Source organism: Impatiens glandulifera, chromosome 6 (assembly GCF_907164915.1).
Source record: "Impatiens glandulifera chromosome 6, dImpGla2.1, whole genome shotgun sequence".
NCBI classification, from domain to species: domain Eukaryota; kingdom Viridiplantae; phylum Streptophyta; class Magnoliopsida; order Ericales; family Balsaminaceae; genus Impatiens; species Impatiens glandulifera.
Window position 1 is genome coordinate 34,530,105 of NC_061867.1, and position 25,775 is coordinate 34,555,879.

At 32.6% G+C, this 25,775-nt stretch overlaps 3 protein-coding genes across 4 annotated transcripts; 1 reads left to right on the forward strand and 2 right to left on the reverse strand.

Annotated features, from left to right (window-relative positions):
- The first annotated feature begins 2,530 nt into the window (after positions 1-2,530).
- Positions 2,531-7,700, forward strand: LOC124942471 (serine/arginine-rich splicing factor SR45). 2 transcript variants are annotated; one of them, XM_047482985.1, is made up of 12 exons: positions 2,531-2,764; positions 3,014-3,082; positions 4,021-4,109; positions 4,577-4,623; positions 4,730-4,810; positions 4,960-5,131; positions 5,233-5,410; positions 5,743-5,793; positions 6,523-6,642; positions 6,904-6,979; positions 7,119-7,156; positions 7,377-7,700. In XM_047482985.1, exons 1-12 carry the CDS (start codon positions 2,580-2,582, stop codon positions 7,441-7,443), a joined length of 1,173 nt encoding a protein of 390 aa, XP_047338941.1. In that variant the 5' UTR covers positions 2,531-2,579; the 3' UTR covers positions 7,444-7,700. The 2 variants fall into 2 exon arrangements, with proteins under 2 accessions (XP_047338941.1, XP_047338942.1); XM_047482986.1 differs by having other exon boundaries at positions 2,532-2,764; positions 7,380-7,700.
- Positions 7,701-9,161: 1,461 nt separating this feature from the next.
- LOC124942011 (protein Iojap, chloroplastic) lies at positions 9,162-11,113 on the reverse strand. Its single transcript, XM_047482417.1, has 5 exons — positions 10,857-11,113; positions 10,445-10,583; positions 9,642-9,780; positions 9,480-9,568; positions 9,162-9,372 (listed from the first exon to the last, which is right to left on the reverse strand). The coding sequence occupies exons 1-5, from the start codon at positions 11,034-11,036 to the stop codon at positions 9,254-9,256; spliced, it is 666 nt and encodes a 221-aa protein (XP_047338373.1). The 5' UTR covers positions 11,037-11,113; the 3' UTR covers positions 9,162-9,253.
- Positions 11,114-14,978: 3,865 nt separating this feature from the next.
- LOC124941860 lies at positions 14,979-20,178 on the reverse strand. Its single transcript, XM_047482221.1, has 7 exons — positions 19,707-20,178; positions 17,236-19,100; positions 15,866-16,135; positions 15,716-15,796; positions 15,518-15,629; positions 15,358-15,424; positions 14,979-15,234 (listed from the first exon to the last, which is right to left on the reverse strand). Exons 1-7 carry the CDS (start codon positions 20,089-20,091, stop codon positions 15,117-15,119), a joined length of 2,898 nt encoding a protein of 965 aa, XP_047338177.1. The 5' UTR covers positions 20,092-20,178; the 3' UTR covers positions 14,979-15,116.
- Positions 20,179-25,775: the final 5,597 nt, after the last annotated feature.

The following is a 25,775-nucleotide window of genomic DNA, read 5'->3' on the forward strand; positions in this document are numbered from 1 at the left end:
TCGGTCTTAGGTCTTGGGTATTGATCTTGGGGCTCGATCCTTCTTCAAGAACACCGGTCGTCATCCTCGGTCCTAGCTCTAGAACATCAGTCCTTGGTCTCGGTCCTAACTCAAGAACACCGGTCCTTGGTCTCGGTCCGAACCGAAGATTCTCGGTCTTGTTTCTCGGTCTCGGTCTTGTTTCTCGGTCCCGGTCTTACAGGACTTGATCTTAGGACCGAGTGTTCTTCATTTGATAGGAAGAAATTACAGGTCTCAAAACTTTTGATACAGATCATGGAATAATGATCTATAAGTTACAGTTAGTTCATATAATTATGAAGAATAAAATTCCTAACATAAATCACGATCATTAAATTTTTACAAAGATCAATTTCTAAAAATCATTTTTATGTCAAAATTTGGGATCTTTCAAATTATGCCATTTTATGGCCTAATTTTTGTTCCATTAGTTTTGAAACGATGAATATAGTTGAACACAACTAAAACAAGAACTTCATTACATCATTAAAACGATTTTTGAAGTTGAAATCAAAATCCAAAATTTTCAAAAATACAGTTTGATCAAACATGATTAAAACGATGTTACAATGATTGAGAATTCATCCCAACATGTTTACAAACATGTTTAGTAGCTATTTGAATCAAAAAATAAAAAAACTCAAGAATATGAATTATTAAAAAATCCAGATTTTCAAACTGATTTTTTGAAATCTTTGATTTAGTTTGATTTGATCTGATTTCTTTCAATAAAAAGTTCAAACATTATAGGGAATGATTCTAAACAAAGAAATCACTCAATCATGCTCTAGAACAGATCAAACCGATCAAACTTGAAAATTTTGAAAAATTTAGATTTTCAATCACAAATTGAATTACAAAGGTTCTAGATTCATACCAACAGCTGTAGAACACTCATTAGATGTGTTGGAAGCTTTCTAGAAGCTTGAATCAAAGTTGGGATCGTCGGAGATGATTTTCACCAAAACCAGTTGTTGGCCGAAATTTTAGACTTTGATTCAGTGTGTAATATGAGTGAATTATTTGATGATCTAACTATTTATACTAGCCTAAGGTCGGTTGAGGTAGGAGAATTCAAGTTCAAATCAATGATTTCCGTTCTTATCCCTAATTATCTCCAACCGTGGCAGCCTAGTTCTAGGGTGTGGTGTCCAACTTAGCTATATGGCTATTGTAGGTGATGATCAGGCGAGGATAAGGGCCGAAAAATCAGGGGACAAGGATAAGAAATGAAAGCACTAGACCTTCTATAAGAATCGTCGCCGTTCAGTCGCGATTTCGGCGAGCGTCCTGCATCGGCGAAGAAGACGAGTAGAAACAACGTCGTTTCGTGGCGCCGTTAGGCGTTTCGTCCGATCCGTCAACGTTTAGGCTCCGTTACAGTGGGCTGTGTGGCGCGTTCCTGAGCGCTAGATGAAAATTCAGCGCTGATTCGATGGCTGAGAATCTTGCTGCAAAAATTAAACATAATTTCGGCTACACCAAATTATCAGTTTAATTTAAATAAAAACGGTTATTTTAAATAGAATTTTAATCCCTTTTTTCATTTTTCTTCACCAAAAATTCCGCAAAAAATATTTTTAGAAACATAATAAAAATTATGTTCATATTTTTATTTATTTTTGGGGATTTTGAGATATTTATTTAATTGTTTTAAGTCATAAATTAAACATAATTTATGTTTAAAATCTTAATTAAATAATTTCAACCCCTTCTTGGGTTTAATTTCGACAAAATAAATACAATATTTTAACCTCAAATTATTTTTGGATTTTTATTTATTCTTTTCTAGTTAAGATTTAATTAAACAATAATTAACCATAACTTTGGTTTTAATTTTTTCTTTATTTTGAATTTAAAAATTCATATAATTATTTTAATATTATTAAAAATAATATTATTATTTATAAAATATATTAAAAATAATATTATTATTAAAAATAATATTATTTACTTTAGACTTCTTGAAAAATAATTTAATCAAGCTCTTGGAAGTCTCTCTTTTTTTTATTTATTGATGAAAATATTATTTAAAAAAATGTGAGAAATTTAGATATGATTTTAAATAAAATATTTTATAAATGATAAATTATAAAAAAATAATTAGAAAAAAACATTACATTCATTTGATTAATATTTTTACACTATATAAACAAATTATATTAATAATTTTTATTCTATAGAAATAATTTGTGAATGTTTATTAATAATTTATTTATCTGACTAAAATATTTTTTTAATGTTAAAATTAGAAAAAAAAATTAATAAAAATAAAATAAAAAAATGTTTAACAAAAATAAAATAAAAAATTGAAAAATAAAATACTAAAAACTACTTACATTAAAATAAAATAAAATTATATTTAACTTAAAAATCATTTTTATGTATTTAATAAATCATCTTAGAATTTACTCAAAATTTTACAATTATTGCTTTATAGAGTGAATGGATTTTAAGAATTGATTCAAAACAAGGCCCAGTCTTACCATCATAAATCTGTCCCTAGGGCTTGTAAGTTATACCATCATTTCTTCTTTGTCACCGGTAGTGAGCTAACAATGGCGAAGCCAGGCAGAGGCCGACGGGCGTCGCGATCGGTTTCAGACTCTGGCTCATCTCGATCTCGTTCTCGTTCTCGCTCCTTCAGTGGTTCTGATTCTCGCTCAAGCTCCTCTCGGTCCCGTTCACCTTCAAAGCCTCGCTCCCGTATACCAAGTCGGAGCCCACCTCCTCAGAGAAAAAGGTTCGTTTTCGTGTTTTCTTAATGCTTATATCTTGCCTTATCCTACTCCGTGTGTACTCCACTGTAATCGGCAAATGGGTGTATTTTTTCGCCACTGTTTGGTTATATGTTGAGATAGTATATGTGGATTCATAATGTACCGGCCTCCGTGTGTCTGAATTCAGGCACAGATATGACTGTTTGTTCTTTTTTTTGTATCTTTAACGCAAAGCCTATTGCTTCCCATCTTAAAAAAATGTTTTGTTGCAGTCCTATTGAAGGAGCTAAGCGTGGTCGTTCTCCTCTATCACAACCTAAGAAAACTTCTCCACCTCCTCGGTAAGTTTCTCTTGAACTTAATGGGTGATTTAATACAGAATCAGTCTATAAGACTTCCATTTCTATTAGATAGATGTGTAGCTAAAATCTGCTTTTTTTCTTTTTGTATCTCACGATTGGCTCTCCTAGATGAAGCACCAAAATTGTCTGTTCTAATGCCAACTTTATATTGTAGTTGTTTTTCTGAATCATCTAGGTCACTTACAACTGTTGTAAAGAATTCATGTTAAATGTTAGATGTTATTTTCTTCATTCGTGTCTGCTAATATGAAATAGACCCATAATTCTTCTTGATGATCTAAAGGTACCCGGGAATAAACAATACCATGATGTTTGAAATTGTTACTTTTTGCATCTATTCTTTTTGCTATCAGATTTGACCTTTGTAAGGAGTATGTTTGTGGGTTTTCTAACAAATTCATGTAATGTCACATTAGATTAAACTATTGTCTATATTTATACTACCAAGAACTCTTCAACCAGTAAGTTGACTATGTTCTGTTTTACTTTCTTCACGAGGTTCTGATTTCCTTTCATTCAGAAAAAGAATTATGCTCTTGAAGCTTGATTCTCATCGGAGCACATGCATTTCCTTTCTGTATTTGTGAATATGAATGTATAATATTGATTGTACTGATTAAAAAAGAAAGAGTTGATATGGAGGAACATGCCGCTTCTTTGTTTGAGTCGCCTGTTTCCTAGCTTACACCAAGCCTACAAGTTCTGATTTTGCACTTGATTCTTGCAGAATTCCTAGTGTAGATTTGGTTAATTAACTGCATTTTTGTGTATATGTTTGTTTTGGTTCCTTGTAAATCCCTTTTTTAATCTTCTGACATGATAGTTTTTTTCCAGCATACCCTTGCTATTTTAAAGTTCGAGTTCTGTCATTGATTATGCCTTTATTTATTTTTGGTGCTTATGCTTTCTGAATTCAGGAAGCCCTCGCCTATTCCCGAGTCTCTTGTTCTGCATGTTGACCATCTAAGCAGGAATGTCAATGAAGCCCACCTAAAAGAAATATTCAGTATGTTTGTTTCTCTTACATATAATGTGAAGTGTGCTTGCTATAGGATGTGGATGACATTTTATGATAAATATTATAACATATTGTCTTCACTCTTAAAACTTTATTTTTGTCCTTGCATATGCTCAGATGCCACCAGAGGCATGGTGTTGACCCCTTGGAACTGTTTTTCTAAATAGAAAGACATAAATTGAAGAATATGTCACAGATCAGCTTTATCATCTTTTGTGACTATTCATATGCTTATAGATTGTGTATCATGGGAGGAGCATGTAAAATTGGATGTTAAATATTCCAAAAATAACTCAGGACTGTCTAGATAGTAATTTGATGACAATATCTAAGTTAACATTTTTTATGATGTGGTGAGGTCTTTGTAATGATACTGTAGTTTCTGCATTAGTGTTGTGGGAAAGATATATTATAATTGGTATGCTTCTATTATTTCCATTTTGCCTTATCTGCAGGCAACTTTGGGGAAGTTGTAAATGTCCAGCTGGTAATGGATCATGCCGTAAGCCCTCGTCCCTCTCCCCTCTCCCTCCTACCTCAAAAAAGAAAACAAAAACACTATCTCTGCCTTTCTTCCTTTTTGAGTAACTTCATTTGTACTTTCGCAGGTTAATCTTTCAAGGGGATTTGGGTATGTTGAGTTCAAGACAAGGGCTGATGCTGAGAAAGCTCAAGCTTATATGGATGGGGTAATGTTTTGACTTAGATATAAACTATTTCCACATTTAAAACCACTTTTGTTTCTGTATGTGGAAGCGTTTCTGGATTAAAAATACAAAAATAAATTTAAAATATGCTTCTGTTAGCTTGAATATATATCCTTGATTTTCCTCTTTAGGGCCAACTTGATGGAAATGTTATTGGAGCAAAGTTTACTTTGCCTGAGAGGAAGAAGGCACTGCCGCCACCACCACCACCACCTAGGGCTGTTGCAGCTGATGTGAAAAGAGATGCTCCAAAAGTTGATGCAGATATTGAAAAGGATGGACCCAAACGACCTAGGGGGGGATGTATGTGCCTTTACTCTTCTTTTCTCCATTTGTAGGATACAAATGATTTTGATAATGCATAAATAGTGTATCAATTATATATTTCATTTGTACTTAATTAGCACCTCCCCAACGAAAGCCTCAATCACCACCACCAAGAAGGAGGTCACCTATAGGTCGAAGAGGTGAATCTCCACGAAGACGTTTGAACTCCCCTCCACGTCGTAGAGGTGGTGAAACTCCTCCAAGGAGGAGGCCTGCATCACCTTCACCTCCGCCAAGGAGGAGGTCTCCTGTAAGGTAAGTTGTTACTCTTAACTTGTAACATTAGCAAAAAAAACTTGTAAGATTGCCTCGTTCCTTTTATAGTGACTTTTAATAGTTGGATCCCCCATCCAACAAAAAATTACACTACTATTTGGATCATGATACAAAAAATAATCTTTACCAAACAAAAAATCACTTTCAATTTTAACTTCGGCAATTTTTCAATGGTCGTGATTGTGTCATAATTGATTTGTAACTTCATCTATTTTTCAATGATCGAGATTGTTACTTAACTTGTAAGATTGCCTTGATCCTTTTATAACGACTTCTAATAGTTGAGTTATTGACATGACATCTCCCTGCAGGAACCGGGGCAGTCCTCCCCCACGCAGACGATCACCATCTCCAAGACGGCGGTAAGTATAATGGGTCCATTACTTCTATTTTTCGTTCTTTTCCTAACTGCATACATTTTGCTCTGATAAAATTTTCAAACAGACATTGTGCCGTTTTGTTATCGGAACAATTTTTTTCATGTTGATCTTTTCTTATGATTGCCGAAAATTATATTAGTCTAAAATTAATTTTATCATGATCCAAAAATTAGTTTGATGATGATGGAGAAAAACTCTATACCAAAGACCATGATCCAAAAATAATCTTATACCAAACAAAATAAATCACTTTCAATTTACCTTCAGCAATTCCAATGGTCGCGATTGTGTGACGAAATACTAGTTTAGTTTCCAGATAGATTGAAAGGAGTAAAGCTAGATTTCATGGGGGCTCTTGGTTAATTATTCTTTTTTGTTTGGAAGGCTTGTGTTGTTGCTCACGGTTCTTGTGTTAATGTTTTGTTTTCTTCCTTTATTTTTTCCTTCCCTTATCCTGTTTTATTGAATTGGCTTTGTTGTTATTTGCTCAAACAACTTTTTATATATTCGTCTGTATAAAAAAATAGTAAAGTTACGAGTATAGGGGAGGGATTACATGTTTAATATTTTTTGTAATTTGTTACAGTACTCTAACTGGCAATTTGATTGATGATAGAAGATTTCCGGAAATGTCAAATCATTTTAATTATTACCTAACCAAAAAATTTATATGCTTGACTCATTATTTTGTTTAATACACTTCATGTGCAGCTCACCTCCAAGGCGAGTCAGAAGTCCACCTCCCAGAAGGTTGGCTGTCAATAATAGACGCAGTCGATCTCCAATCCGCAGGCCCATTCGCTCACGATCAAGATCAACCTCTCCTAGGAGGTGAATAATAATGTCCTATAAAAGTAATCTGCAAAGATTTCATGGGCATCCTGTCATTGTTTATGAAATAATCTGATTATTTGGAAAAAAAAGTGGATTATTTTTGTTATTGATTAAAATATCATTTGTCTTTAATATTTTAAAATGTTATAAAAATTAGAGTAAGGGTATTTTAGTTGATGATTTGATTGATTAAGTGGTTGATGATTAATAAGGGCCTAATAGCAAAATAATTGAACACTTCATATCTTCTGTTTGTAGAGGAGGCCGGGCACCAGTTGCTAGGCGTGGAAGGTCATCATCGTCCTCTGGATCTTCCCCCAGTCCTCCTCGCAGGGTCAGAATCTTATGTTTTTCTTTTGTTAAAAAAAAGCAGTTTCATTTATCGGTTGTGTTAAGAAGAGAGTTCAGACTGAAGGAAATTGTTACAAAGCATTAAGGATTTGAAGCAGATTTGTTTTAATGTTATTTTGCAGGGCACTCGTAAGATATCAAGAAGCCGCAGTCCTAAAAGGTACCCCACCTCCCATATTCTCTATTATCTTGGCCTGACAACTTTTTCAATGATACAAATGGTTTGGAAGAAGAAGTTATATTTGTTGCATTTCAAATACCATGTTTGAAAGAACATATATATTCTTCTTCTTTATTTTAACATATATAATTTCAAATATGTTACTATTTTTGGATCCTTTTCCATTTTGCCTTGTTTGAGCTAATTTTATATATTGTAGCAGGCCTATGAGAGGAAGAAGCAGTAGCAACAGCAGCAGCAGTAGTTCCCCGCCTCGCAAACCCTGAGCAGCAGTTAGTATTGTTTTCAATATGAGACCAGGCTTGTTTCAGATATTATATACTAATCCTGGAAAATATTTCTTATTGTTGTCTCAATGATCTGAAAAACTTGAGTACTATGGCTTAGTTCTAGCATGACGGATTTGCAGTTTTATTCCTAGTAATTTGATGTTGTCGTCGTGAAATGCTTGAATTCTAGCTTGTCGGATTTGCATGTTTATTCCTTATATTTGACGATAATGCTTGCAGATTTATTCCTAGTATTTTGTTGTCTTGAAATGTTTGAATCTTTTGTAACTAGATGTATAGATGATTGCTTCAAAAGTTAACAATTAACTGCCTATTTTAAGCATTATGATTAGGGATAGTAAGTAATGGGGAAGATTGTTGAAGAGTGATTTTTATCATCAATCCCCTATTCTGTTCTATTTAGAGATGTTCTTATTACATTCCTGCCATTAATAATTTATTTTATTTATAGAAAAATTAGCTTAACTAAAATAATTTATAAAATGGATAAATAAATGTCAACCTTCTCATTCTCGTTGAACATTTTTTTTGGGCTAATAAAGTATATATCATTTTTAAATAATTTCTTTTCCAAACAAAACCTATTGTTAACATTTTTATTTGTTAGTTGATTTTACATTATAATTACTATATAAAATAAAATTAATAACAAACATTTTTTTAATTTTCTGTCTTTTTTTTCTTTATGTATATATAAAAATGTCATTTATTTTTAGTTTAGTTTATATGAAACCTTAATATATGATTTCCAAAACCGAGTCAAATTTGTATATTATATACTTTTTAACATCTGATACTCTTCTAGCCTAGTGGCAACAAGAGGTGGATATCCCTCAGGCCTCCATGAGGTCCTGAGTTCGAGTCCGTCAGGCGGCAAGTTCTGCGCCTGGTTAAGTATGTTTGTGGGCTATGTACTTAACCTGCGGGGATTAGTCGCACTCCATAGGATTAGCGGAACCCAGCGTTCTTAACGTAAATAAAAACGGTTTAAGTTGGACATATGAATAAGTATATAATAAAACACATTTAAAACACTATATCACAATCTCAAATATAATTTCAAATATACATTCTAGTTTTATATTTTTAGTTATCAAATTAGAAATAAACGTAGAGAACTGAAAATTTTACCCTTTTCGCTTCAAAAGACAAGAGTTTCAGAACATGCTTCAAGAAGAAAAGAGACGGAGCAAACTGAAGAGAAGAAGACGATGAGACGCGATCAAATGAAAAAGAAAAATAAAAGACGAAGAAATGAAAGAAAACAAAAAAAGAATAAGAAAAAACGAAGAGACGCGACTACTCGACCTTTTTCATTGAACGGGAAACTCTTTTTCATTTTTTTTTCTGACCCTACACATGATTCAATGTCTTTGTTCTCCCTTTGTTTGTTGCTACCCCTATCATTACATTAATATATTTAAGCACCCACTCTTATTATTTACATTAATAATATAGTGGCTTATTATATCAAAATTTTCATATTATTATAAAAATAAACCTAATATTTTTATAAAATGTTGAATTTTTATTAATATTTGTAGCAGGGTCAACCCATCCACGGTCAACTATGTAAAAAAAATCACCCCCACCATATGAGACAAATTCTAATAAGAAATATCGTTCAACTAAAACCACCCTTTTGTGATAAATATATATCTTCTCTTGACCTAAAAGGAGTGTGAACATTAGGGTACAGAAAATTACCATCTAATTATCAAAATCACAACTATTTCATGTTAAATAAAGAATTAGGTCATCAAGGTTACAATAAATTGGATTCTTTTCAGTTCCGAGGCGGCTGCTGTTCAAAAGGCAGCTCGACTGAGGTAGCGTTTCCGTAGAAGTCCTCCAAGTTGTAGTAACTACGTTGTTGAGGAAGAAAAACATGAACAACAACATCACCTGTAAATCAAACCAAACCTAAGAGATTCAATCAATTAACCTAGAGATCATCATTACAAATGTAGATTTTTTTTGGATCAGGATCTAACATCAAAACATTTATTTACCATAATCTAATAAGGTCCAGGAATTTGGCTTTACATCCCCAGTTGCGACTCTTCCGTACTCTTTCTCAGCTAAATCTCTAATTCTTGACCTACAAAGCATGGTATACGTATGAATTATACTCTCTTTTGTCAATTTCAACAATAATTAGGTAAATATTTTACCCAATTGCGTCGATCTGAGGGCGAGAATAAGCAGTGGCGATAATGAAAAAACGAGTCCAGTACACTAGTGGTTTGACAAACAAGACCCTGATATCTGCAGCCTTAACCTCAGATGCACATTTAGCAGCAGCTACAGCAACTGTATAGATAACAAAAGAAAAACAATTATCTAGTCTGTCTTCTAAAGTTGTCGCTTACACATTAGTTTATTATCTGGATAATGACTGATTCAGACGCCTTTCTGCCTTTGAAAGACATTATGTGCTCTTTATGCATGAACATGTACAAATATTGATCATCTCCTATTTGATTGTTCATTATCTTTTCCTTTAAGAAAGTTAGTAATTTGATCCTGAAATAGTCTTAAGATTGTGGAGACGAGTGAAAGAATGAAAGAGTTAATACTCAAACATCCTAAAATACTCATTTGGTGTAATTATCTATGAGATCTAGAACCAAAGAAATGTAAGGGTGTTCAGAAAGCCAAGAAACACATAAGAACAAATATAGATTCGGGCTTGTTTAATGTATTGTTATTTGGAACTAATATGCGTTTCTTAAAGAAAAACTTGTTTGATGTAAAAAGTGGGTTATTTGGGTAAGATGACCTTATTGTTTAAACCCTTGATCAAACAAGGCCGAAAATCAGTTGTGATTAACATAGTAGAAGCTAGAGAAAATATACTAATAATCATATACTAACTAGCTTCTGTGCAAAGAAAATGAGGTATAGATAATGAATCAAATCTGAAGAATGTTTTGCATCAAATAATGAAGTAGTAGTATGTGGAAAGAAAGGTTACAGGATAAACTCTCAGCATCATCATCAATCTCAGTGTCTGTCTGTTGTTGTTTCTGATCATTTCTTTTGAAGACCACTTCTCCATATTTCTTCAGTAAATCATCCATCATTTCATCATCAGTATCTGCACCAGCAGCATTCTGCAAGTATCACCCATGAATCAATCAGCATTATTTTAGGGTTTATGGATCCTGAAAAATCTATAGAATGAAGAAACTTAGGCATATAAATGATTGAAATAATAAATTAATAACCTTTATGTTTTGATTCCTTTAACAAACCTTAAAGAATCTCATCTCATCTCAATCAGTTCAGTGAATTCAAAGAGTAGTAAACATGAACCAAGCAAAAGGATTGAATAAATCAATACATGGGTTTGGCTTTTATGAGCAAACAAATACGAAATATAGTACCGAGCCGACAGCCATTCGAGGATAATAAGAAGACGCCCTTGAAACCCCAGCAACAAGCTGTCGCAATTTTACAGAGATTGATTGCTTCGCAGGAGCTATCGGCCGGAATTCAGCGGCGAAAAGACGGCTACTTCCATGGACTCCCGATAAGTTTAGACATGTAAATTGCAAAGCTTCCATGGCGGGAACAGAGATTTTTATTGAAGAAAGAAGAAGAAGATATGATGAGCCCTACACAAACAGGACGATTGAAATGTCAAAAAAGATAGGATTTAATTAAGACATCATTATTATTATTAGAAATCCTTTGATTTTCAAAAATAAATATTTGTATGGGCCCCTGTAACAGTTCAATTTGTACATATTGCATTCAAAGTTTTTAAAAAAACAAGAGAAACATATAAATGCAAATTTAGGTAGAAATCATAAGATAGAAGCTCAAACCAAATGAGGAATTCAATTAAGGATGTTAATTTGAAATTGTCCCCGATAACCGAACCGAATTACTTTGTTTGAAATGGTTTTTCCTCAAAATCGAATGAGGATGGAGCGGAGATAGTATTTGTGTCATTTGCCCTGTCCCATCTCACCTCGATTCAAACCTGAACATTATAAACACAATTAAATATATAAAATTACTAACATATTTATTATATTTTATAAGTTTATTTCTTTATAATAATATAAATTTTCAAAATATTACAATAACATAATAAAAAATCCGTTTATATAAAAAAAAAATATTTTTTAAAAAATATTTTATAAACGGTATTCCGTGGGGATTCCTCAAAACCGAACGGGACAGGAATAATATTAAAAAAACTCCGAAATAAAAACAGGGCGGAGATGACAAATGTATTCTCCGTCTCGAACCATCCCATTGTCATCCCTAATCTAGTTTTATAATGACAATAGTTGATTCTTTGTTCAATACCAACTAAGTTTCATCCACATAATATAAAACGCGATATTTGTGAATTATCTAGATATAAAGAAATCGAAATATATTTAAATGTTAGATCAAGAAAAGTAGTTGAATTTGACAAATGATTAGGGATTTCTTTACCATTTTAGAAGACTCTCAAGACATTTAACTTGTTTGTATCATTTTCAAATAAAAAAAGAAGTTAGTATTACTCTTGCTCCATTTTTAGAATTATTGATAATGTTTCATGTATTATGTTGAAACTCTTAGTTTAACACAAAATTCAGAAGTTATTCTTTCTTTGAATGATAATGTCAAGATAAAGCATATGATTGTTTTTCTTATTTTTGTATCTCAAAACTCAAAAGTCATTTCTTCCTTCGATTGATAATGTTGAGGCAAATTATATGTTATTGCTTCTTATTTATGTATTCCAAAACTCAAAAGTCAAGGAAATATATTGTATTATTTATGTATTTATAATGTCAAGGCAAAGTATACAATAGATTTATAAAAAGTTGGAATAGATAAGTTTATATATATATATATATATATATATATATATATATATATATATATATATATATATATATATATATATAAAATAAATTATGCATATAAAAAACTAATATAATAATAATATTATGATAATATTTACGGAGACCAATGATATATGGGAGCGAAATATTTGCAACGAATGTGTAGCGAAATGATGTAAAAAGGTGACTAGACCGGATAATTAAGACTATCTCCAACCGAAAAACACATTTTTGTGTAAATGTCACATCAAACAGTAATTATTCTTCAACCGAAAAATTTATTCTCAAACCCAAAAGAATAGGTAAATTTGATGAAATAACTCTCATAAGAGGGTTATTACCATATATAGCATGCCTTTACTAATTTTTTCATTTTTAACTTTTTGTTAAGGCAAAATGTCACTTTTGCCCTTTATTTAAAAAAAAAATTTGATTTTCTTTTTCTTTTCCCTTTCTTTCTCCTTTCCATTCCTCTCTCTCTTTTCAACTTCCCCTACCCCCGAAGACCGATGATGACAAGCTGAAGGAACCAACACCATCATCTTCTTCTTCTTCTCCTCTCCCCCGACGACGAAGCCGAAAGAACCAACGAAGCAACTCAGAACGAAGCCACCATCATCATCATCTTCTTCTTCTTCTTCTCCTCTCCCCCGACGACTATCCGGCCTCCGACGACGGAAAAAAGCAGAACGAACGAAGGTTGAGGTTGAAAGTGAGTTTTCTCCGAAGCAACGAACGAACGAAGGTTGAAAATGCATATGTCGAAGGCTGTTACAGGATGTCGCAGACGACAGATTCGCATCTGTCGCAGACGACAGATGCGCATCTGTCGCAGACGACAGATGCGCATTCGTCTGCAGACGACAGATGCGCATTCGTCTGCGACAGATGCGAATTCGCCTTCGAAAACCTGCAACAGCTTTCGACAGATGCATTTTAAACCCAAAACGATTCAGTCAGCCAATAAACCTAAACCCAAACACTAAACACTAAAACCCTAAACCATTCTTCCATTTCAACCTTCGTTGCCTCGGAGAAAACTCACCCTCAACCTCAATAATAACTTTAAACAAGATTATTGTGTTTTTACTGTTGCTTCGTTCGTTCGTTGCTTAGTTGGTTCCTTCGGCTTCGTCGGAGGAGGAGAGGAGAAGAAGAAGATGATGGTCGTTTGTTGCTTCCTGTTTCGAAAATATGAAAAGAGGAGAGGGGGCTCCGGGAGAGAAAACGGAAGGGGAAGGAAAGAGGAAAGAGAAAAGAGAAAAGAGAAAATGTTATTTTTTTAATTTAAGGGCAAAAGGGTCTTTTCCCATTGACAAAAGGTTAAATTTAAAAAAAAATATCTATCCTATGCTAAATTTGGAAATAACCCTTTTATGAGGGTTATTTCGTCAAATTTCCCAAAGAATATTCTTATAATATTCTTCATACCTAAACTTTTATAACTTTTTAATATCAACCCATATATTTTACAATTTTATAAATTAAATCAAAATATTTTAATATCACTCTAATATTTTAAATTTGATTGTAAATTATTTATAAAAATTTATTAAAAATTCAAAAATTAAAATACACAAACTAAAAAATATTTTTTTATGAACATTATTATAATATTTTTTTGAACAATATTATCAATTTTAAATATAATTATAAATTTATGTTATATAAAAAATATTATATAAATAAATTAAATTATATAAATAAACTAAATAAATAAATTAAAATAATAAATTATATAAATAAATTTAACGTATAAAATATATCTAAATTAAGTTTAGGGTTTCAAATTTTATCTCTCTCCGTTTGATAATTTATCTTTTTCTCTTTATTAATAATTAGGGACAGTAATAAATTAAATAAAAAATAACAAAATATATATTTTTAAATATATATTATATTTGATAAATATATATTTAAAAGAATAAAAGAATAAAAAAATAAATATAAAAATTCTTAATATTTTTTAATTAATTATTTCTCCTTTTCTTTTTTCTTAAATTTTTTTTTTTCATTTTTTCTTTTAACATGTTTCATTCTTATTTCACTTGAAATAGAAATATGATGCAAGTCTACAAAATGGGATTTTTCTGTCTTAAACTAACAATGATAAAATAACAAAATTATTGACAATTCAAGAATTAAACTACTAACTTCTTCTGATATAATATTTATAGGGTGAATGACAAATCATTAAATCAAAAACAAAGTAAAATAAAAATGTAATACAGTTTTTGTATCTTTTAGTGGGGTGGGATGGTTGAATATAATAGTAGTTCTTAAACTGTTAGTAGTTAGTACACTATAACTTACATTATTAAAATTTATAAATCAAAATACTTTATAAATTTCTCTTAAATATTACTTTTTCTCAAATAACTCAGTTTATAATATAAAAAAAAAAGTTGACCATAATAAGTTTACACAGTATATTTTAAAGTGTTTTTTTTTTTTTCCTTTTTCATTTCTCTCCTTACTTTCCTTTTTATTTAAACATTTGATGCATCTTACAGCTAGAATGAGTTCAAACATTTTAGCAGAATTTGGAATAGATAAGTTTATATACAAGTGGGTTTAATTAAAATAAGCAACAAATATGATTGTGATTAAATCTGCTTTCTTAATCAAATAGATATTTATTTTTAAATAAAAAACTTGAATGAAATAAGTAAATTAGAAACTCTCATATCTTAAGCCAAATGGAATAAAATCATTCTTCTTATAAAAGACAGGAGCACAATATACACAAATTTGCATAAAGAGAAACAAACACTTGAAATCAGTGTGAAGATGATCTCAGCTGCCTTTGGGATTATGATGATGTTTAGTAGACACAGGGCGGAACTCATTGTTATCATTCTTCAGCCACACTGTAGAACGCGTTTGCTTCACATTATTCAGAAATAGACGATACCTGCCAAATCAATCACACCCCATTTGAGAATTTAAACCAAAAGATCAATCAAATAGGCCTTCAATTCAAAGATCAAATGAATTCAAGTTTGTTTGGTGATATAACCACTATGATCAAACACACCTTTCATACTCTAGCTTCTGGGTGACTATGCCATTCAGCAACAATTCTGAACTATAAACTGCTGCACCTGCACAAACAAAAACAGGAAAATAAAACCCAGTAAAATCTCTGCAAATAAACTCAGATAGCTCATTTAGACTGAGTGTTGCTAATTCCTGACCTCTCTCGATGAAAGGCATGCAGACACTGTAATCTTCCTCGCAAGATAAAACCAATAAGTTGTCTCCCAATTTCTCATCAGTGAGTGTTTTTCTTACTATTCTATCGATAACCTGAATATTTTACCAACAATTGTCAATTTTACTAATAAATAAAAATTAAATATTATTAAGACTACATATTATAGATACAGGCATACCATGCCAGCAACTGCCTTCACCAAATTTGTCAATATCTCTTTACCAGGCTTTGTGCTAGGTGTTATGAAGACCCTTTGCCCCTGAAACAGAAATATATTGAATTATGCACCCATCTCATAAGAGGTTTAAAACTGAAAATGTTAATTTACCTTCAAGAGTGGACATTGACTTGCACGAGCTAACGAAACTGCTAAGTTAAAACCAAACTCTTTCTCTTTTTGCACATCTCTTAATATATAGTTCCTCTCATCAATGAAACAGCTAGCTTGTAAACAGCTATCGAGCCACGAATCGGTCACTATAGGTTTCCCAAATGCAATGGCTTCTAGCATGTTTCTTGTCCGGACAAACTTATCGGTTACAAAGTGTGTGGCGTCTGAAATAGTGGATGCAACTTTTGCTCCTAAACGAGATAAAATCTGTGGAACAGCATAATATAGATGTTATAACTTGAATATTGAATGATATATATGTCTTGATAAAAAAAAAATTAGACCGGATTCTTTTCAAATCTATATAAATGTACATTTGCAGCTTGCAAAATTGGAAGGAAAAGAATACAAGATTATTTGGGAGTAATAATAGAAGCAATACACTAAGAATAAATATTTATTCAATTCCAAAAAGTGAGTTATAACAAGAAACACAATTATGTGGGATATCACCAGTAGCGATATCCACCAAAACCTGGTTATGCTTAACCCATTTACTCAAAAAGTGGGCAGGTTGAACAAAATTATAAGACAAAATGCAATATTGTAACAAAAAGAGAATTTTGAGATGAACGTAATATAGGTTGCAAAATGTTCTTGGCCTCCCATGAGATTTGATGAGGTGTCTTATTCAAGAAGGAAACCAAGTTGAGGGAGTCAATGAAGATTGTGGAATAGGATTCAGCCTTGTTAGTTGTATAATGTTGTGCAAGGAGTAGCGCACAAACTTTCATTGTATCCGGGAATCAACATGACTCGGTGTAAAGAGGTACAAAAATGTACTATTGTTCAAAGTGAAATTTGGAGAAAACAGTTACAAAATAATGATGAAATTAGTTGATTTGAAGAAATAGAATGCTAAAAAGAAGTCATTGTAAATGTAGCTAGAAGAAATAGCTTTTTGTTCATAGGTTTCAGAAACGTTTGTTACTGTTCATTTAATAAAAGGACTTCTCTTTTCTCGAAAGAAGAAACACATTCCTCCACTGTGACCCCGAAGTGGAATCGAATTCTGCCTCTTAGTTCAAGACTGCTATCACTTAGAGCTTGTTCAGTTGGGTTTTTTAAAAAAAATCCAGCCATAATCAAACATCATTTCATCCTCTCTCATCAATCACTTCACTCAATTCATTAACAAAATATTAAAATAACATTTACTTATAAAAAAAAAATATTACCTCCTCAAAATCACTACTCATCAACATTTTTTAAATAAACCACGTTTTAAATAAACCCAAACTGAACAACCTCTTAGAGTATTCATAATATTAATAAATAAGAAAAGAAGTAAAAAAAAAACAATCTACCTTTTTCTGCTGCTTGATTATATCTTCATCCAAGTGCTGACTGAACAAGACTTGAATGTTAGACATATCCCTCCTCTTCCTCCTCGACTCTCTAATGGGGAATCCAGACGAGATCAACAAGTTGTCAACTTCTTTAAAAGGCAATAATTTTGACAGGTTCCTTCTGCAAGTCTGCTTACGATACTCATCACCCATACAAACCGGTGATGCAGCATGTCCAGGGGTGCCGGTCCCACAATTATTAGGAGTGGTCGATGCTGAATCAGATGGATTATATCTGTTGGTACTTATCGTCTTGTCAGAATGCTTTAATGCTGAAGTTCCAAGCCCATGTTCAGAAGTACATAATGAAATGCCTTTTGAAGATCCTAAACTAGCCAGAGAAGCTTCCTTAGCAACAACCTTTACCCGATTTTCAATTTTTCTTTGTGTTCTTTTCCCTTTGCAATATTTCAATTCAACTGGTAAAGTTACACCAGCCACACACGATTTCTCTGGATTGGAAGAATCACAATCAGTTCTACCCCTCTTCCTCCCATTGGTAAGTTTTTTCTCTTCATCAGCACTTAACTTCCTGGATCGCCTAGTTCGACAGGCTATTGGTGTACAAAAAACACTAGATCTATCAAAATCACCAATCTCATCATTTTTAGAAGCTCCCTTAATTTGTCCAACTCCATCTGAGACTGCGTGCCTTTTCAAATTTGATTCAGCTTTCTTTGTCTCAGTATAACTTTCTGTTTTATCTGAATTTTGCTTGACCTTGACCTTCAAACGTTCTGTTGATTTTACAAGAGTAGATAAATCTTCACTATTTGGCTGAGACTTCTTCTTAGACTGTCTTGTCAACCTCCTTTCTTCTCCTTTATTAGAGTTGTTTTCGCAAATCTCAGCATCAAAGTTAAAGCATAAAGCTTCCATAGCTTCAGCAGCTAGTTGAGTATCCGGTCCCACATCAGGTATATCCTGCACATCCTTATCAATTCCAGCAGCTTCTATACAATCTAGGGAATCCCTATCTAATTGTTCATCAAGCTCCTTAACAAGATTCTTCCTAAGATCTTTTCCTGTTCTCTGTGTAGATTTACAGTTCTTGCTGGAAAATTTTAAATCCAACTTTGAGTGGGAATAAACTAAACCATTTACCTTTACATTTTCGTCAATTTCTAGTTTCTCTTCAACATGCCGCATTTTATCAACTGATGTATTTCCTCGGCGGATCCGCTTCTTAGGTTGGGTAAAAGATTTCTTATCAAATAAAGTTTCCTTCTTTTTGATGAAAAAATCTCCACCACCTTCATCTTCATGATTATCATCCCAATCAAAAATCCCTCTTTGTTTTGAATCCTCAATGCGAGTGGCTCTTCTTCTAGACAAACTCTGGCTCCTTTTCCTGCTCGATAGCTGTTTTGATTTCCCACCGGTGGAAGTTCTTACATCCTCTATTTGATCAAGTTCAGACTTAAGAAGCTTGTCAACAAAGTCCAATGCATTGGCTTGCGATAGATCTCCAGGCTCTTGGGAATCCAGATAGCTTAGTCCTGCAACCTCGGGCACATCCGCTTCCCCATCAACTTCATTTGTATTTGCAACAAAGAGTTTCCTTGCGGTTGACCTACCAAAACAGCTCTTATCCTTTGTTCTTCCTTCGTTTTCACTTACAAGTTCTTCTACGGGTTTTGAATCATAGTTTATAAAAGGTGTCTTTGAATCTTCTTCAACAGTATGGGTCTTCAAGGAGCAACCTTCACTTCTTAAGGAAAGGGGTTCAATGTTCATCTCACCACTAGACCTTTGTCTTGCCGCTAAAGCAGAAGCTCTTAAAGAAGAAACTCGAACAGATGTGAAATCTAATCGAACATATCCTGATAAAAAAATTAACTGTCAAGACCATAGAAGGTGAGCATGCCCATACCCTCAAGTATTCAATTTTTCACGTAATTTCTTCATGTGAGATATCAACAGTTACAATGTCACTAGTTAGTTCTAAATGATTCAAATATGAGGAAATTACAAATATGTCACATGTGTATAAAATCAAATATTATGTCTTGAACTAAGAGACTTATGTCCCCACTAATAACACCTTGATTGGAGTGGGGGTTGTGGCGGTAAAATTTGTGCTAGTCTCCACAAGACAAAATTCTGATCTAAAAGAAAACACACACACAACTGGTTTCCAAGCTAAGCAGGCTAATGTACAAGTATCAAGCGTAACTGATTTTAATATATTTATCTTTTTACACCCAGTTTCTTTTTTGGAGGAGGATAGAACAGATGCCACGAAGTCTATAACAGCCCCACACCCCTACCCACTTCAATCAAGTTGTTTTCAGTGAGGACCAAACTTTAGACCTCAACCTCTTAAGTTCAATACTCTTAATATTTACTTACTAGTAACTAGTTCAAATATCATGCAGACCAGTAAGCTTATACTTCCATTAAGTTATTCCAAAAATAATCATACTCACCTGAACTTGGCCTGCCATTACTCAAAACATCAGAGCTTCCTCGTGATTCTCCTTTATTGTGTTTTTCAGAATTTGTGGAAAGAAGATGCTCCTGCTCTACATGAGAACTATCTGCTGCCTTGAGCGGATCATCATCATTTGATATGGCTTCAGTGTCACTCAAAACGATGGTTTCATCACTGTCACTACAACTAACATCTTCCTTATCTATCAACTGAGTGTCTATTAATTCATCATAATCAAGATCGTCCATTACTTGAGTCTCACCAGCAAGATCTATTAACTGAGTCTCACCATCAAAATCTAACTTCTGAGTATCACCATTAAAATCCATATGCATAGTCTCATCAAAATCCATTATCTGTGTGTCATCATCAAAATCCATTCTCTGAGTTTCGAATCCATTGTCAACTGGTCGAGAGTTGTCCAAGGACAATGTTTTGTTCAGACATTGCAACCGATCACCCAATCTCTCACCTACAAATCCAAAAGTGAATCAACAGTTAATTTATCCACTCTATTGAAGAAACTTGAATTGATTACATCTAGACATAAGTATTCAGCATTAGCACTAGTTTATTTCTTGATAAAGCAAGAAAAACAAAGAACCTAAAATTTGAAAACTGGTAGTTGGTCACAAATTTTGGCACAATAACAACCTTTTTAAAAAAAATTAAACACAATCACAACCTTATTTGAAAATCACCAAAGTTAAAAAGTAATTTTTTTTCATCTGGTATAAGATTTATTTAATTAGTTTTATCATGATCCAATTTTATTAATTTGTGGACTACAATTGAGATTATATTCTGGTCATTGTGATTTTTAGCTTCATTTGATATAAGATTATTTATTGAATCATAATCCAAATTATTTTCTGAATTATTGTGAGTTTTGGTAATCATAACAAATGTAGATTTTCTGAATTATGATGTATGACCCTGTTGATATAGATTATAGTAATTCAAGTGGCCTAACAAATGTCATGTGGGCGTAACAAAACTGAAAAGAAACTAGAATAAAGAAAAATGTTAGGGTTATGTTGTGTATAATCAGCCCTTGATCAATATTATAGGTAGGATATATTGGTGTAATCCAAACTATTTCTCTCTATTGAATTTGTCTATCTTTCCCAATTTCCACTCATATTCTTGCTGACTCTGGTTTTTATCGATCTCAAACCGGGACACAATAATTGGTATCAGATAGACCCAAAGTAACAACAGAGAGTTGAATGCTTAAGCACAACATACAATTTAACCAATTATCACTTTGACTCTTTCTTAGTCGCTAGACAAGATTCCATTATTTATCATCATGTTATTCCAGTACACTTTCTACATTTCTTTTAACCAAATTGACTAAAGCAAGAAGCTTTAAAAATATAACTGTAAACACAAATATAACCAACACTAACCAGAGAATGAATATTTAGAGCAGTGAGTTTCGACGGGTTGAGTGTCGGTGTAATCAGGCTCAGTTCTCTTACTTGGTTGATCCTTAACATCACGGCAGTCATGCAACCCCATTCTTTTTCTTTTATTCATCAATAGATCGAAACCCTAGAAAGGAAATCCGTTCTTCAAGTGATCAGAACCTGGGTAATGATCACAGGACAACGATGCAGACAACCGTCGAATAGTATACGAAAACTTGACGAAACGGGATCAAAACTAACCTTAATTGATAGAAACAGTATGCACACGCCCCAATCTTGAGCAGTTAGAGAGAGAGAGAAAGGTTGCGTCTTGCAGGATTGGAGAATATGGAGAGGAAGTAGGGCGTGTTCGATGGAATAGGAAATTGGAGGGAAAATTGGGACATTTTTTGCATATAACTTTTGGCAACTTTGTCCACCACTTCACTCACTTGCCGCTTCGTTGTAAATTCTTACATGCAATTCCTAGGGTTTCTTTTTCACTTATTTTATTATTGAAATTTGTTAACTGTTTTTATTATGTAAATAAGTAATCAACAAACAATTTTATATTTTTTTCCTCCAACTTAACCCATTTTAATATATAGGGCTTGAACTTTCATTTTATTTTATTTTGATTTGAAATTTGTTAACTTTTTTTTTCATTTATTTTATTTGATATGACATTTTTTTTTCAAATTATATGCAATTTGGCAAAATAAATAAATAAAATACAAGCCCTTCTTTCATCTCATTGTTTTTCTTCATTTATCCGATCTTACCCGATCTTACGCTCTACTCAAATTAGATCTATGTGAATCTTAAAATTCTTAGACTAGTGTTATGATTCTGACCGTCCATCGAATATCACGACCAACAATTGCGACAACGAACATGAACATTCTCTACTCGTCTCCCTCTCTCGATTTAGGGTTTGATTTAGGAATAGTTAAGGCAAGGCGTTCTTAACAAAAATAAAAATAAAATAGGAATGCCTTGCTTACTTAGAGCGACCAATCCGTATATTAGGTTTTACAGATTTGTTTGAGTTAAAACTAAGAGTAATGATCATAGATGGAATCAAATGATTCGAACTTAGGATTTAATAGGTATAAACCCGTTTCTGATTTTAATTTATAAGGTTTGATTATCCCCTCTTCTAGCTTAGCGACAATAAGAGGTGGATATTAACCCTAAGTTTTTGGGTTCGAACCCGTAAGACGACAAGTTTACATTTTAAACATTTTTTAGCTTCATATTTATATTATTATTTATTTTTTTTACATTTGTTCGATAATTACACTATGAAAAAGAACATTTAAGGCTAATTAAAGATGTGATGGATTTTGTAGTATAGTTCTGGTATCGTCCATCAAATAAATCTGAACTTAAAATTTATTTGTTTTTGTGCAACATTAAAATAATACTTGGTTCTATAAATCAGAAATGATACTTGATCCAAGTGAAGGTCCAACATCCAAAAGAATAGACACCGAAAGTGAAGGTACAACACTTATCTCATTACTTGTATTTGTCGATAAAATTTATAATACTTTGATGTTAGAGTTTTGCAACACTTAATCATGATAAAAAACTGATAAAAGTGTTGCATATGCTCGAGCACCAAGACCACGTCCTCGTACAACACCTCGAGCACATTCTCTAGTTTCACAAGCACAAAAATCACCTCCATGCAACACTTTGTGCACCTCCTCTAGCTCCACAAACAACTTCTTTTAGTGTGGAACCTCGAGTAACTTCTCTTAATGGGGGAACCTTGAGTAGCTCCATGAGCAACTTCTCCTAGTGTGTACCTCAAACAACTCCACAATCACGTCAATTTTTGAGAAACGAATAACATTAATACCAACATCAATAAAACACTAGCGTTCTGAAGATTGGTGTTATAAAATCAGGTCATAGAATTAAGCCAACCGGTTCTTATATATAATGGATACCTGCTATAACCTCTCAAAAACTTTAAGGAATAGTTATAAGGAAAAAAATGATTTTTGGAAAATCTCAAGGGAGTAATGCATCTAATGAGAGTATGCATCTTAAGGGTTGATGACTATTTATGTATTTTGATAATGTTGATGGGATAATAACTAATTAGTGTGTTTTTTTATTTTTAAAATACTAAATGAGGTTAAATTTACTAACTAAATCAATCATATTAAAAAGTGGCATACACCTATTTTTGGAGGTTAAATACAACATGATGAATGATATTAATTTTAATTCTGAACGTAATTTAATAGTAGTATTAATAATAAAAAAGGATAAGTCTGTAACTTTGGAAAAATCATTTTTTTGGTTTCAGTTGAAAGCTCGAGGTTTGCGTATCAAGAATCTTCTTTTAAAAATAAAACATTATTTTTAAAAGATTTTTAAATAATCCCTGATAATTTTTGAAATTAAATAGAAATAATCAATTTGGGTTCAATTTTAAATAATCTAAGGGATTTGTGGAAATCAAATTACAATTTGATTTTTTAGAAATTTATTGTTTAAATTAATTAAAAATAATTAATTAAAAAAGTTATTTATTTGAAATAAAGTCGCCAATTAATTTTTGAAAATCAATAAAAATAGCATACGCGTACAAACTTATTCACTAGACTTTCTTTTAGTTCGTAGTTTGGTGATACTCGAGAAAAGACTTTCATACTACATCCTCCGTACCCATTTTGAAAACGGTCTTTACTTATAATTTTGACTTTTGAAAATCGATTTTATAAAGTTTTATTTTACCGATTATTCTTCCGGTCCTAAACATGCATAGCATCATATGTTTGTGCGCTATTTAAAAAATTATAACAACAATTATTTAAATGCTGGTACCTGTTACTGATGACGACTAAGGAGAAAAATATTTGAAGAATATCAGTTTAAAAATATATTAGAGTTTAAAAATAATCCTAAACATTGCCTTTGTTAAAATATTTTTTTTTGGAAATATCCCTAAAATATTTTGAGATCATCTTATAATTTTTTGGGATTTTTAAAAAATGGGTTGATGTTCCAAAATTACAAAAATAATTTTGGAATTTAAAAATGAGAACTAAACAGGCCTTAGAACCGGTGTCCTAGGTCTTGGGTAAGGGTGGACAAACCTACCGATCTGATCCAATTCGGTATTTAGGATCGGGTATCCGCCTCTAATTTTTTTAAAATTACGATCCGTATGCGACCTGGTATCCGACCACTATCTGATCTGAAAACACCGGATCAGATTGGCCAGCTGGATATCTGCCGATCCGACTTTTCATATTTATAATTTTTTTTCATATGCTCCAGCCTCTAATGATTAATGGCCATTTGAGCTCTAAAATTAGATCTCCATCTAAAGAGAACATATTTACAAATAGATCTAAAGGGAAACGGGAAGGAAAACAAAAGGAAGAGAGATATTTTTGTTTGGGTTTGTGGATTTGTAAAGGGAAACATAAGAAAATGAAAGGAAGAGAGATATTTTTGTTTAGGTTTGTAATTATTTAATAATATTTTTGTTTGGGGTTGTAAAGAGAAACTAGAAGGAAAACAAAAGGAAACGAGAGATTTTTGTTTGGGTTTGTAATTATTATAAACATGTTATTTTATTTTTAAATTTTAAAAATCATCGGATCGGTTTCGGATATCCGAATTTTTTTTGCTCGATCCGTATCCGATTCGGAAATCCGGTAAAAATATCAAATCAGATCGATATCCGAATCCGATCCATCAGATTCAGATTTTTTCAGATCGGATCGGCCAGATCAACGGATCGAGTCTTTCAGATCGGATTTTTTGGCCACCCCTAGTCCTGGGTTCATTTTATTGGTCAGGACTCCACTCGGTCGGGGCTTAGGATCCTCGATCGGACCTATTGGTCATGGCTGAAAAGCCTCAGTCTAGGTGCTAAGGACTCTCGGTCGGGTGCCAAAATTCCCGGCCAGATCTCTTGATCCTAGGTGGAAGTTATCGGTCTTAAGTTCAAGAGTTATTGATCAGGTGAAAAACTCCTTGGTCCTAGGTCGGACCTCTCAACTCTCGATAAAGAACATCGGTTGAACCTCTCGGTCCTGGCTAAAAAGCCCCAGTCAGACCTGTCGGTCCTCAAGAACATCAAAATTGCAGGTTTTGCAAGGCTTGAATTCTTTGATTCAAGGGCCTTGATAGCTTTACAAAACTTCTAGGAACATTTAAAACATCAATCCAAGGTATCAATCGACCTGAGTGATGATCAATTAGTTCAAAATAGTTTGTAGCCCAAAATCAGGTTTTTAGTTTTAAAGATGTTTTGAAGTGTAAGGAGATAACCAATAACTTCCTTATACTCCATATACTTGATTGGTACTAAAATAAGAACACTGACTGTTCGTTTAGACTAATTTAAGAACTCAAATATTTCAATTGTTTTAAAAATTTTGATTTTGATAAACATGATTGAGATGGATCAAACATGATCCAAATAGTTGTCCAACATCATTAGAAACAGGTTGGAATGATTTATGGACAACTGTTCTTGAGGATTAGCCCAAAAACAACAAACCCGAGTTTTTGAATTTTAAAATTCAAATTTGGGTTTTTTTATGTTTAAGGTTGATTGATTGATTCTAACTTAAATAAAAAGCTTGGAAATGATCTTAGGATTGATTTCCAATCCTAAA